The sequence below is a fragment of the Malurus melanocephalus genome, unplaced genomic scaffold, assembly GCF_030028575.1.
Source record: "Malurus melanocephalus ecotype Western Australia unplaced genomic scaffold, MMel_1.1 scaffold_143, whole genome shotgun sequence".
NCBI lineage: Eukaryota > Metazoa > Chordata > Aves > Passeriformes > Maluridae > Malurus > Malurus melanocephalus.
Genome location: NW_026623375.1, coordinates 1,242,365 through 1,256,449, shown reverse-complemented (window position 1 = coordinate 1,256,449; position 14,085 = coordinate 1,242,365). Strand labels below are relative to the sequence as shown.

At 57.4% G+C, this 14,085-nt stretch overlaps 1 protein-coding gene across 1 annotated transcript in view; it reads right to left on the bottom strand.

Moving 5' to 3' along the window:
* The window catches only part of PKD1 (polycystin 1, transient receptor potential channel interacting), a 77,558-nt gene that overhangs the window by 6,200 nt on the left and 57,273 nt on the right, over positions 1-14,085 (bottom strand). The window contains exons 22-41 of the mRNA XM_057371237.1: positions 11,847-11,991; positions 10,432-11,034; positions 9,770-9,926; positions 9,262-9,514; positions 8,564-8,759; positions 7,841-8,011; positions 7,384-7,527; positions 6,688-6,898; positions 6,235-6,361; positions 5,473-5,589; positions 5,275-5,324; positions 4,915-5,117; positions 4,373-4,472; positions 3,729-3,847; positions 3,386-3,588; positions 2,669-2,863; positions 2,324-2,463; positions 1,615-1,742; positions 767-932; positions 120-245 (exon numbers count right to left, since the gene is read on the bottom strand). Of these exons, the coding sequence (XP_057227220.1) occupies positions 120-245; positions 767-932; positions 1,615-1,742; positions 2,324-2,463; positions 2,669-2,863; positions 3,386-3,588; positions 3,729-3,847; positions 4,373-4,472; positions 4,915-5,117; positions 5,275-5,324; positions 5,473-5,589; positions 6,235-6,361; positions 6,688-6,898; positions 7,384-7,527; positions 7,841-8,011; positions 8,564-8,759; positions 9,262-9,514; positions 9,770-9,926; positions 10,432-11,034; positions 11,847-11,991 (3,554 nt within the window). The remainder of the gene's footprint in view (positions 1-119; positions 246-766; positions 933-1,614; positions 1,743-2,323; positions 2,464-2,668; positions 2,864-3,385; positions 3,589-3,728; positions 3,848-4,372; positions 4,473-4,914; positions 5,118-5,274; positions 5,325-5,472; positions 5,590-6,234; positions 6,362-6,687; positions 6,899-7,383; positions 7,528-7,840; positions 8,012-8,563; positions 8,760-9,261; positions 9,515-9,769; positions 9,927-10,431; positions 11,035-11,846; positions 11,992-14,085) is intronic.

Here is a 14,085-nt window from a genome sequence, read left to right as displayed (position 1 = left end):
CATGGACAGCTCAGGGGCTCTGCTGGGCAGGACATCCATCCTGGGCTCCTGTGACACTCCAGCAGCACCCCTGAGCCCAGGTGACAGCAGGACAGTCCCTGTGCCCCTGCCACACTCACATGTTGTCGATCCAYGTGTGCTGCTGCAGGAACTGCAGCTGAGCCCGGCTCTCCTCCAGGGAAGGGCCCAGCTCCTGCACGTAGCCRCTGCTGTCGTAGAAGGAGATGGAGCCCCAGTACCAGATCCTGCAGAGGAAGAGGAGCCCTGGGTGAGGCTGAAGGACACTGGCTGCTCTCCTGCGTGGCAGGCCAGCAGCAAGCATGCAGATGCAGATCCTGCCCCTCAGGATTTATTTCACAAGACAAATTACAGGGGTGCATTGATCCACCTCAGTGCTCCCAACCTCAGAACAGCCCCAAGCCCTGTGGTGGCCCAGAGCTCCATGGAGATGCCTCTGGTGACAAACCAGAGCAGAAACCAAGTATGATCTGTGCCCAGGGTGCAGGACAACCTGAGCAGAAATCTAGCACTGCTCTGGGCTGCTGGGCTCCCCTGCCCTGTCTGTGCCCCAGAAGGTGCAGAGTTGAATCCCCTGCCTGGAGCACAATGCTGCTGTTCACCCTTAGGAATCCCTGTGCCCTTTGCCAGGCTCAGGGGATGAGATGAGGGCTGGGAACAACCCAGAGCACCTGTGAAAGCCTTGGAGAGGCCTGTAAGGATGCCTGGAGGAGGAGCAGGGTGGGGCATGGGTGGGGGCAGCCCTTACCCCGCCAGGTCAGGTGCTGAGTGTGCCCACGCCGCTGTCTCATTCCCRGCTGTGCTCTCCCAGCCCACTCCATAGTCAGCAGTGGCAAAGCTGTGCTGGTCAGTGCAGCTCCTCCAGGCACTGCCCATGCCCTGCAGGATGTCCTGGGCACTCTGCTGGCACTCAGCTGCAATGAGACCACCCTGTGACCCACGGAGAGCCCAGCACAGCCAGTGCTAAGCTCACAGCACCTCCCTTCCTCCCAACCCCTCCACGCTCATCCCTGCGAGTGCACCAGGGTGAGGAAAAGGAGCCTAAAAAATCAGGCTCACAGAAAAGGATGGATAATAATAATGAAAATAGAGAGCTGTCCAATTTAGGAGTCGTGATAAATCCATGCCACCAGGTCAGAGTGGGCTAGCTGGGTACAAGTGGAAGAGAACAGAGGAGAAGCAGAGGAGAACTGGACATTCTGGTCCCTGGATACATCACTGGTTTCAAACTGCCAGAGGGCAGGGATGGATGGGATATTGGGAAGGATTTGTTCCCTGGGAGGGTGGGGAGGCCCTGGCACAGGATGCCCAGAGAAGCTGTGGCTGCCCCTGGATCCCTGGCAGTGTCCAAGGCCAGATTGGATGGGGCTTGGAGCACCCTGGGACAGTGGAAGGTGGCCCTGCCCATGGCCAGGGTGGCACTGGATGGGCTTCAGGGCCTCTTCCACTCCAAACCATTCCAGGATTCCACAATCCACTGCCTCCATAACCTCTGCTGCCTCCCCTCAGCCCCAGCTGCATCCAGAGCTGCCCATTCCATCCCTCCAGGACTGTCCCCTCTCCCTGTGACAGCAGAGCCTGTCCCTGCCCTCGTACCTTCCCGCAGGCGCAGCTGGCGCAGCCGGGCCGTGCCCAGGGTGGTGCTGTGGCTCTCCTGGCTCGAGCCGTTGTTGTGCAGGTACGGGAGGAACACCTGGGACATCCACACCCAGAACTGATCCGACCTGCGGGGGGAAGGTGTGAGATTGTGGGGAATCAACAGTGACTCTGGGGCACCAAGAAACCACACTGATGTGCACAGAGATTCGAAGGCTTTGAGGTGGCACACCCTGAACCCAGGGACCCTCAGTACCAGACTGGGCTGTTGGGAGCTCCCAGCGGTGTGGACAATCAGCTGGGGAAATTTAATCCAGTTAAATTCATGTGTAGAGTGAGAGGAAAGGCATACTCTGGACAACATGTCATTTCTGGCTCTTGTGACCCTGTTCATGCTTACAGCTTGTGGCTGTAAATTCTGGAGCCAGAGAAACTCATAGCCTTTCGAGCAGCTCCAGAATTATCAAGATCAACTCTCACAGCCCCTTCTCACTGAGGAAATCGCCAAACCTCAGAGAAATTAAACCTCAACCCCCAGAGGCCCCTCTGCTCTCCAGCGGAGCAGCAGAACCACAAGGACAGAGGAGACCCTGCTCACTGCTGTGGGGTGCCCAGCTCCACATGGGCACCATGGAACTTTTTATGGGAGAGACTGTGGAGCAGGAGCCCAAGAGCCAACTCCTCTGCTCCCCCAGGGCCTGGCAGGTACCTCTTGATGAGCAGGAAGTCGTTGCTGCCCAGCTGTTGTTTGATGGAGCTCTGCAGGAGGAAGGCCCGGCTGGTGCGGGAGGCGTCGCCGTAGTTGGTGAGCAGGACCACCAGCAGGAACATCATGTAGATGAGGAAATTCTGGGAAGCAGAGAGGAGAAATGCATGGAGGGCTGGATCCAAATCCTGCAGCAGAGCTGTGCTCTCCACTGCCATCCAACAGGATGAGACCCACAGATGGAGAAACTGAGGCAGAAGCCAGAGCCAAGCACGCAGGGGATCCCAGCTGGGTTGGGAGGACCCACACTCGGATGTGTCCATCCCTGGGCACCAGGAGATGTCCCACCTTGAGCATCCTGTGCAGCAGCTTGACTTTCCTGGCCTCCTCCTTGGCCTGGAAGAGGGCGAAGCCCTGCGGGGGCCGGACTTTGCTGATCCTCTCGGACACGTGTTCCACRCAGGGCTGCTCCACCAAGGTGTCATCTTCCTCTGGGTGTAGCCTCTTGGCAACCAGGGAGAAATAGAGGGCTTCCAGCAGCACCTGGGGCACAGGGAGAGGGCTGAGCCTATGGGGAGCTGTGCCACCTCAGCATTGCAGCAGCAGCTCCCACAGGCCCCTTGGCACAGCCAGCACAGCACAGCTCCGACCTGGACCTTCCAAACCAAGAGTCACCAGCCCTGCCACCAGCCCTGCCTCTCCTGCTGCTGCTGCTGTCCACATCCCACCCTTCCTGAGGGATATGGGGATGAGAGTCTGTTCAATGCACTCAATGTCCACTCTGACCTGATTTCTTCATGGAAAGGGTTGCCAAGCATTGGAAGGGGCTGCTCAGGGCAGGGGTGGAGTCACCACCCCTGGAAGTGCTCAAAAACCCCATGGAATTAGCACTTGGGGACATGGGTCAGTAGTGGACACCGTGGCGGGACATGATGGAATTGATAATTTGAAAGGGCTTTTCCAACAGTAACGATTCCATGACTGTGATCAGCAGCTGGACAATGCTAATTCCACCTGTTAATCCCATGTTACAGCTCTGTGTGGGTGCACATGTGCCATCCTCACCTTCAGGGGCTCCCAGACCAGGAATGATGCCAGAAAGCTGAATATCCCTGAGATGAGCCACATGAGGGCCACGCTGGAGGAAAAGCCCACCCCGATCCACACGGAGACGCCCGCAGAGGTGGCGAAGAGCAGGAGGCTGATGCCATGAGCCAGGAGTGAGCACCAGGGCGGCAGCAGGCGCTTCCTGAACGTCTGGTCTGCAACTGGGACGGGAGGAGGAGGGAGAGAGAGTGTGAACATTGCTGCAAAGGGTCCCAGTGGGCACTGGAAGGGCTGAGCTCAGCACTTATCCCAGCACAGAGCCTGCCACCAGCCCTGGGTGAGTTTGGAGGGATCATCYCACCTGTCCAGGTGGATTTGGCCGATCTGCTCACTTCCCTGGGAGGAGGCGCCGCACTCGGCCCTTTGTCATTCAGTCTCTGCATCATGACAGTCTCCACCTTGTCCCCRAACACGCTGGACCTGCCAGACACAGGGGGAGCTGAGGGCAGTGCCACTGCYGGCTCTGTGCTCAGCAGGATGGCACCAAGGGCGCTGCACTCCAGTGCCAGCACCACCGCATCACCRTGGGCTGTCACACACGTCCCCGAGGCACAGAACTGCCCTGTGTGTCATGGACAAGGCCTGACAGCCTTCCCTTCCCTTAGCCTGGTGGGCAGCGTGCCCAGCAGGGTGTCCTGGGCAYGGTAACACCACAGGGATTTGGGCTGAATCCCTTTCTCCCTCCTGTCATGTGCCATCCTCACTCTAGCACTTTACCCACAGCCCAAACATGCTGGAGACACAGCTGGGGCTTTAAGGGATATTCCAGGTGGCTCCTGGAAAGGTGGCAGTGCCCTCCCGGAGCTGTGGGGGCTGCTGGTCAGTTGGAACAGAGTGACCCATGCAAGTGACCCAAAGGCAGCTCAGCTCAGCTCAGCTCAGCTGGGTGGGCAGGCAGGGCAGGAGGCTCTGGCTCCACAGGGACTCTGCTCCCCAAACACTCACAGGCCTGAGATCAGATCTGTTTCTGCCCTCATGTACGGTGCCAGGTCCTGGGAGATGCCGCTGGCTCCATCCGCCAGGATCTGCCGGATCAGATCCTCATCTGGGAAAGAGAGAGCACAGGCAGGGTTGGCAGGAGCTCAGCACCAAACCAGGGAATGGCTCAGCCACGAGGTRGAACTGGGGAGGAGGAGGAGGATGATGGTGCTGTCCTTCTCCCTGGGACAGGTCTCCCCTGCTCCCTCTCCTCCAGCTCCTGCTGGCCCAAGAGGCCAAGTTCTCCTCCTCAGCCACTTCCAGAGGCCCAGGACACACCGTGGCTTTGCAGCCAGTGAGGAAAGGCTGTTTGCTTTCAGCATTCCCATGGGAACACGCCCCTCCCGGCACCCACCCACTTCAGCCTGATGCCCATCGGGATTCCTGCGTTCCCAGCCTAAAATCCCCCCTAAGCAGACACAGCCCTCCTCCCCTGCCCTGCAGAGTGAGGCCGGTGGTGATGGCAGCAGTTTGGCTGTGTCACCCCTGCCCTGGCCAGGGCTGCTCACCTGAAGCAGAGAAGTAGCGGGGCTGTCCCTGGTGAATGCCAAGGGACAAAGCGTCCTCCTCGGTGGCCAGCGGGGCCTCGAGCCCCAGGTGACGGCTGGCCCGGCCTCTCTTCAGCTTCTGGATGGTGTTGCCCATGATGGAGGGGTCACTCAGCAGGTCTGGCCAGCTGAGCAGGGCCTCGCTGGAGGGCCACCGCACCAGGCTGCGGGCAAACAGGAATGGGGACGATCAGGGACAYCGGGGACAGGGAGGCACGAGAAAAGGAACTGTGGGGGACTGTAGAGGGAAACTGTGGGAGCGCAAGCCCAGTAAAGCACAGACTGAAGTCCTGCTTGCTCCAACCCCAGAATCCTACTCACCTCTTGGAGTCYTCCAGGAACAGATCTGTCTTGGTTTGCTCAGAGAAGGCCTGGAGGGAACAGAAAGGTTCCGGGAACATGACCCAGGTTTGTGCCTGGTCAAAGCAGCAGGCTGGACCATCAGGGGTCACTGAGCTGCTCTTAGCCCTGTGCCACACCGCCAGGAGGCTGCCCAGCCCCGGGGAGGGAAGCAGTTACCTCTGCCTGGAGCCCTGGGAAGGTGGGGAAGGAGCTGTCGAGGATTGAGGAGTCCAGGTAGTTGTCGATCTCCAGGGACTGCTGGTCTGAGTGAGTCACGGTGTGGCTGATGGAGACCTGCAGGGCACACAGGAGGGACAGGGGTGACACTGCCACTGCTGCTGGCAGCAGGCACGTGCCCATCCTGCACAACACTTGTACCCACACGTGCCACAGCCARGGCTGTCCCAGGCACAAGCTCTCAGAAAGGCCCAAGTCTGAAAGCCTTCCCTGTGTGCTCTCAGACACATCAGCCACATTTGCTGCTCATCAGGCCCTGAGCAGCTGGCTGCAGTACCTAATGGGGCTGCTAATTGTGCTTAACTAGTCAGTAAATCCCCAGCTAATCCCTTCCCAGCTGCCTCTGCACAGCTTTGCTCAGCCAGCTGAGCTTCTACCCAGAGCAGACATGGGAGAGGCACCACTGAGCAGCTCCTGGGCTCCTGCCTTTTGTATCTGGGTGCCTGTTACACACTGAAATCCAGAGAAAGTGCCTGAACAGCTCCTCAAATCTGCCCTTTGGTGCCTGGGCACTAACAGAGCCCAGCAGTGACCCGAGCTCAGGGAGGGAGGCACAGACCGGCCCTGGTGCAGCACAACTGGGCCAGGGCAGAGCCCAGCTGGAGGARCCAGCTCCCAGGAAAGGCAGAATTCAGCCTCCCAAAAGCAAACCCGGTGACCTCCCACCCACYTGAGCAGCCTGCAATCATCCCCCCTCCTTACCTTGCCTCGAGCCATTCGGAAGAGAAACAAAATGACCAGGTAGAGAGGGTAAACCACCACGCTGGACACCAGGCCAACGGCAACCGTGTCCACACTGACAGGGATCAGGCTGGAAACGGCCACGTTGCTGCAGGGAATCAACAGGGATCAGGTGTCAGCAGGGCATTTGGGGTTTCAGCAAGGCATTGGGGTGTCACAGGGCATGTGGGGTGCAAGGTGACCAAGCAGGAGACAAAAATGCACAACCAGGAATGTGCAGAGAAGGAAATGGACGTGGAAACCAAAATCTGTCTTTGATCATCCATCCTCCATGTCCTGGTCCCAGCTCCTCAGAATGGGATGGGCAGGCTCAAGGCACAGGTAAGGAAGCTCTTCCCAGGGATGGGAGATGTGTCCTTCCCCAGTGGGACTGGCAAGAGGAGGCTGGGACTGGCCAGGGAGCCGGGGACACACCTGAGGTGGACRTTGCCCACCACGCCGTACCACACGGCGTTGGCACAGAGGAACAGGAAGATGAGCAGGCAGCAGCAGGTGGCCCTCTGGACACGGGTGAAGCGGGAGCGGGGCGGGCGGTCCCACAGGGACAGCCACACGTGCTTCTCRAAGAACCCGCGCTGCAGCTCCGCCACGAAGATCCGCCAGAAGCTCCTCAGCTCGCTCTCACCTGGGGACAAAGTGACAGACTCAGGGTGGCTGCACCGCTGAGGGGACCTGGCCACATCCCTCCCAGCAACTCCTGAGGTATCCACACCACATCCACGTGGTCATTTCTCATGCAGTGCTCCAGGCTTGGGAAAGCTCAGCACTAAAGAACCTTGGGAGTGACAGCGGCTGAATGAGCCCAAGTGTTGCCCAGGTGGGCAAGAAGCCAGTGGCACCTGGCTTGTACCATGAACAGTGTKGCCACAGCCCCAGGACAGTGCCCATTCCCTGGGCAGGGCACTGCTGAGGCACCTCCAATCCTGGGGTCAGCTCTGGGAACCTCACAAGAAGRAACACTTGGAGGGGCTGGAGCATGTCCAGAGAAGGGAACAGAGCTGGGGAAGGGTCTGGAGCACCAGGAGTGGCTGAGGGAGCTGGGAAAGGGGCTCAGCCTGGAGCAAAGGGGGATCAGGGGTGAGAAGGAGCCAGRGGAGGTGGAGCACTCACTGGCAGCAAACACCTCCCTCTCCACCAGGCCATCATTTTCCTCGCTCTCCACCGACAGCCAGTCGTTCACCAGGAAGAAATAGCTCTTGCTGCTCTGCAGGTCCCGCACGATGACGTGCTGCAGGTACCACGAGGGGCTCAGTCCTGAATGGGGATAAACCAAGGAATATTTCATGGCACACATTCCCTGTGGGTGCCGCAAAGCTGAGGGGGCCACACAAGCACCGTCAGCGGGACAGTGACATGACTGTCACCGATGGGCACTGCACAGGACTCAACAGGGAAGTGTGGCACAGCCAGAGGTGACATTTATGGCCACAGCGCACAGGACATTGCACTCTGGCTGGGGTGGCACCTGGCCAATCTGTGAGAGAGGCTCCATGTCCCCCAGCAATGTCCCCCCAGCCCAGCCAGGTTCCCYTGCCCAGGCCCGGGTTGTGGCCCCTCCATGTCCCACCTTTGTTGTCGTGCCAGATGCGGATGCGCCAGATGCTGCCCAGGCTGCGCTCCGTGGCGATCTGGAACACATCCAGGCTGTTGCGGTGGAAGGCGTTGTCCCCATCCAGGTGCCTGTGGCCACTCTTATTGTCCACCCCGTACAGGGCGATGCCCACGTGGGCTGTGGTACCTGCAGGAAGGAAGGAGCCCCCTTAGGGAAGCCCTTCCCCAGCATCACCAGGGACAGCTCTACCCACAAACCCAGCTAAACTTTCTGGCTTCCTGCTGCTGGGAATGGTTCAGAACAAAGTGAYGGATCCTGGAGGACAGGGGAAGACSCACAAGGCCTGGATGCTTCTGCAGGAGAGGGTCAGAAGTGTGGGACACACTCATGGCCTCAGATTGTTCCTACAATCAGTCAGGGAAGGCAGGATGGAGGGATTTCTCTCCTGGGTAGCTCCTTCCAGCAGCAATTGGTCATCCCACCACAACAGCCAGTGGTGGGGCAGCCTGGCCCAGTGTCCCTGCCCATGTCAGGAGTGGAACCAGGGGATTTTTGAGGAACTTTCCAACCCAATTCATTCTCTTGACCTGCCCCACCATCACACAGTGAGAACTGGGAATGCTGTGGGAAGCCCTGCCCTGAAGCTGCAGCTCAACTCTGGGCCCTGTGGCAAGCTGAGGTGGGACCCGAGGTGAACCACAGGTGGGAACCAGGCATGGGAGGAGGCTGGGGGCTCACCTGATCCTCTGCCCCAGCCCGTTTTCACCAGGATCTCGTATTTGTACATGCCGTTCTTCCCGCAGAAGGGGATCACYCCCACRCGGTTCAKGTCGATCATGTCCAGCTTGTGCACRATCAGCGCGGCCACCGAGTAGGTGACAAAGCACACGGCACATGTCAGCAGCACGATGTAGTTCAGCCCCGGGCCTGGAGCCTGGAGGAAAGGAAAGTGTTGAGAGGCACCCCCAGGAGGATCCCATCCCCATTGCCTGCTTCCTTCCTGGCCATCGCCCCGCTCCAAGACACGGCCCCGCAGCTGCCAGGAGCTCCCTGCTCCTGCTCACGTCACAGGGACAGAGTTAGGAAGAGCCTGGATGCCCCTGGGAAGCAGGGAGCAGCTGGCAGGTGTGACTGCCAGGGATCAAACTGTGCTGGGTGACAGCTGGGAGGGATGTTTGGCATCTCCCTAAGAGAGGAACCGTGCGAGGTGTCCAGGCCAGGGACCAAAGCCATCTGCAAAGGTCTGTTTGCAGCCAGGATTCCCAGCCAGGGGACASAGCCCCCACTGAGCTGTGCCCATCTGCACCTCCCAAAGGCTCCCAGATGCCTGTGCTGGTGCCAGCTTGAACATGAAGCCAACAGGAGCCTGAGGCTTTGCTCCAGGTGACAACAACCTGTTCTATGTGTGTGACAGCACTGCACAGCCTTGTACTCACAGGAAAGATGAACTGGACAGAGTTTGGGGGCACAAACAGGCTGGCCCCGAAGGCTGTGAGGTGCTGGGTCAGGCACACAGCTTGGTCTGGCCTGGTCTCCTCCAGGGGGACAATTCCTTCCGTTTTCCAGCGCTTCTCCTGCTCGCTGAAGTACTGGCACAGAGACGTGTACAGCCCCAGGGTCACCTCCACCGGYGACCAGCTGAAGTGGTTGGTGATGTTCAGGTAATATTTCTGGATGGGATCATCCGTTCTGGGGAAGGSAAAGAGCAAGGAGCTGACTCAGCCACCTCTGCAGGACACAAGCCCCGTTCTGGTGGAGGTGTGCCCATGGAAAGCTTCCAGCTGCAGGGGCAGGGAAGCACACAATGAGGAGGAAAAGCCTGGTGAATGTGCTGTAATTTACACCCTTTGGCAGGGCAGACACTCAGAGGTTCCACAGAGCACCTGTGCATCTCTCACATGCACCCCTGGAGATGACAGGGACTGCCAGGGGGGCTTYTCTCACCTGGGTGAGGTGAAGAAGGTGTAGAGCTTGTGGTCACTTCCAGCCAGGGCATCCAGGCTGATTTTCTTGGAGGCAGAGCAGTTGTGCTCGTTGGGCTCAGGCTCGTGGTGGAGATAAGCCATGATGAAGGGCTCAGGCTCACTGGCCAGGTAGTGCTCTGTGGGGAAGGGAAAGAGCAGAAGAAGCTTTAAAACTCACTGGGAGGCTCGACCACAGGTCTGCTGCCAGCACTGGGGCTCAGGGAGGAGTGTGAGGACTGCAGCAAGTCGTGGGAGATGCTCTCGGTGTGCAGCTCAGAGGATCCCTGAGCACTGGGTACCATCACACCTGCCTGGGACAGGGACTGGACCAACCCTCCATGGCTGATGTGGCTCAACAAAAGGGCTGGGAAAAGCAAAAGGCTTCTCAGTGCCAGAATCCACAGGTGAGGATGACACCGGGCACTGGAGACTGTCCAGGACAGCCAGAACCTTGCTCACACAGTGTGGAACCTGCTGCCGACACCCAGCATCCCTCCCACACTGGTCATCCTGCACACCCAGCATCCCTCCCACACTGGTCATCCTGCACACCCAGCATCCCTCCCACACTGGTCATCCTGCACACCCAGCCCTCCTCCCCCACAGGAATAACTAACAAAGAGATGGATTAGTCTTCCCTACCATTGAGAACTCTGTAGGTCAGCTGGAAGTGCAGCCCTGCCTCCCTGTTGTTGCTCTCCATGATCACAATCAGGTTCACAGACGTTCTTGCCTCGATGACTTCAGTGCCAGCCACCAGATTTTCGGGGTCTGTGYTGTTTGAGACCATCACTGTGATGGCTTTTTCCGAGTCCAGGCTCCCAATAGGGATCTGCACCCCGTTGTGTGTCTGGAATTCCATGGAGGCCACCTTGGTGGACACRGTGTAGTTGCTGATGTACCCAAAAGGGAAGGGATTGGAGTCCACCTGGAACATGACTTGGATGACATCCGTCAGGTTGGAAAGGGTGGAGTTGAAGGCCTGGGGGATGGAGAACTGGCAGTTTGGTGTGTTTTCGTAGCAAAGCAAGTTAAAGGGGTCAGACCTCTTGCCTGTGGCCTTAATTTCCCCTCCCACCAGCTCGAGGGGCTCTTCGTTCAGCACCCGGGACTTCATGAGGATTCTCATCAGGCTGGAGGACAGGTTGTAGGCTTTGGGAGCCAGCAGCAAATTGTGGGAATCAGCAAGCAGCTCCTGGGGCTTGGATTCTTGTGAAACTGTATTGACAAGGTGGATTARGTCACCTGCCAGGAGAGAAATGCAGAGGAAGTGGTAAACAGCSTGGAAAACAGGCAGGAGAACACCTGACACCTTCCCAAAGCAACCAGACAAGGCTTTGCTGGCTGCCTTCTCACTGTTCCTCTGCACTTGACCTTCCCCACTGCAATGCTCACAGCCCAGAGCTAAAAGCAGAGCTGTCAGCAATTCCTGCAGCCTCTCTGATCTACCASGTTTGGTGAGGAATACTTAATCACAACACACTTGATTTCCCTCCTGTGTCGTGAAGACAACCACAGCTCAGGAAAYGGGAAAGGAATGGATAAAACAAACACAAGTTTCTAAGTTTTTGCACTGTAAAGTGCACAATATTCAGAAAGGAGTGCAGAGGTATCAAGGAGTGTAGAGAAGGTGTCTCTGCYTTCCCCCAGGTCACTCAGGTGGGAATTTCCACGCAGTGCTCCCAGATACCCCAGTGAGGTTTGACAGCATCCTGGACTCCAACCAGGAAGACAAGCATCTGGAAGCCATAGCTGTTACTCATTGTTTACTAAAAGGAGAATTCCTCAGAGTATCAGTGAGCTTATTAGGAGTACTAGTGAGTTTATTAACAACTGTCAGATTTAAATGTCCACAGAGGGGGCTGCCAAAGCCAAGACAGCCCTGGGAAAAACTCAGGGAGAAGAGAGGGCTGRGATGCCACACTCCAAATGGCAGATGCAATTTCCTAAAAATTTGGGCCAAAGCCCAAATGGCAGAGGAGGGAGCCTGAAAGCTCCCTTCAGTGTCCTCCTGTCCCTGAGCCTGGCCCCTGTCCCCAGCACAGGACAAAGCTGACCTGTGATGTTGAGGATGTTGTCGGCGATGCCGGTCGGTGTCACCGTGCCCTGCGTGGTCTCCCCTTGCAGGATGGTCATCATGGTCTCCAGCTTGTTCAGGGTYTTGGTCAGGCATGACTTGCACACCAGCTCCTTGCTCACCACCTGCAAAGGSAACAGGGTTTGACAGAGCAGGAACACCCCGGGAATGAGGGAGGCAGCTCTGGGAAAGCACCACAGGCTCAGCCCTGAGGAGACTTTGTCACTCTGGAAGTTCCCTCTGTTCTGTCCAGCCCTGGGGAGGGGACAGCAGAGACTGCCCTGCTCACACTGAGAGGGGCCAGCAAGTTGTTGGTGCCTCCAAGACTCTTCCATCCCCCTTCCATGGCATTCCAAGGTGCAGAGGATGCCTGGCARAGGATGCTTTTGGGTTGCAAAGAGGAAWGAAGRGRGCAAAYTGTTACTCAGAGAAGCYGTGGCTGCTCCATGCCTGGAATTGYTCAAGGCCAGGTTGGACAGGGCTTGGASCACCCTGGTCCTTCCAACCCCAGCCATTCCAGGRCTCTGTGGTTCTGCATTCATGTTCCCTGGTGTCCACTCCTAAGGACCAGGCACATCTCCCCTGTGGGACCACACACAGAAACCAACCAGCAGGAGCTGGACAGGATCCCTCCATCCACTCCAGCACCTCCAATGGAAGCAGCATTCAGCCCCATTTCAGTGTGCAAACACTCCTGAAGGTCTGTGGGAGGAATCCTGCCACTCAGGCGTGATGGATGTCCCTCCCTCTGCTCCCAGATGTGTCCAAGAGACAAAATGTTCCAGCCATGGCCTGGAGCTTCCCCCACTCTCCAGGGCTGGATGGGAGGGACTGAGRCAACACATGGAAGCTGTTACAACCCCGTTCCTAGCTCTTATTCATCTTTTTTTCTTTTAATCATCACAGGATTCGGCCGTGATTCACCATATGTTTTGGTGAAGAATCAAAACAGCATCTGCAGGTCTTGMATTCTCCCTTTTCTGCTTTGCCTGTAAGCTCTGAGGAGCCAGGACAGACCTGGGAATTGGAGCCCACAAGTCAGCAATCATGGAGGTGGGGAAGACTCTGGTTTTTGGGGAGGAACCACCCAAGAGCAGCTCCTGCTTAGGGAGGAGAATTGACCAAGAAGACCAAGATTCTTTTTTTATCCTTCCAGGAGAAACTAATTCTGGTTTTCCCTCTCCCTTGTAGGTAAAATCAAAATTGGTTCAGCCCTGATGGATACTTGTACAGGGAAGGAATGTGTGAGCTCCACTTGTCTCAAGCACTTGGGAAATTTTGGAGTTCTGTTTTCCTAAGCTTTTCATCCCAACCCAGAGCACRAAGTAATCCTGGAATGTCAGCTTTTCCTGTGGAATAAAAGTTCTATTTCTAGACGTAAGCTTCCACAGCAAGATAAGTCACGAGGCAGAAGGAGGTGGGAGAAACAGAAACAAACGGGTCCAGCATGGAATGGGATGTGCTGAACCCCAAACCCCAGAAAAGGGGAGCAGGAAGAAGGGATTTTTGAGGTTTGCAGGCTCTGCAGCAGGAAAAGGAGCAGAGCAAGACTCCGGGGGTGGGATGGACTGCCTGTCCTCACCAACCTGGCTGCAGGGGAAGCACAGCCAGGGCCAAGTACCTGACTCCAGTCCCCAAAGCAAAGATTAGAGAGGGCTGGAGGAGGAGCCAGAGCAGCCTGGCTCAGCACCAAACCCCGAGTGAGTTATATAACTGGGCACTCCTCCCTCCTAAAGCCACCAGGCAGCAGCTCCAGCACTGGGAACGGGGGCTGCAAACTGCAGGGAGCATGGTACTGCCACTGCGCAGCAGAGCAAAGCACAGAGGGGTTCCTCATCCTGTAGGGCACSAACAGGGCTGGCAGGAGCAGTGGCCCTGGCCCAGAACAGCTCTACTCCTGCTACCCCTGATGGGAGCCCAGCCTGTCCTCAAAGATTCTRTGATTACCCCAGCAGGTTATTCCAACGTTTCTGGAGTCAGGCTGGGAGAGCTGGGGATGTTCAGCTTGGAAAAGAGAAGGCTCTAAGSAGACCTCRGAGCCCGTTCYAGTGCCTAAAGGGGCACMAAGAGAGCTGGAGAGGGACTKGGGACAARGGCCTGSAGTGCCAGGACAAKGGGCAATGGCTTTAARCTGAAAGAGGGTAGGATTAGATGGGATATTGGGAAGGAATTCTTTACTCCGAGGGTGGGGAGGCCCTGGCACAGGGTGCCCAGAGAAG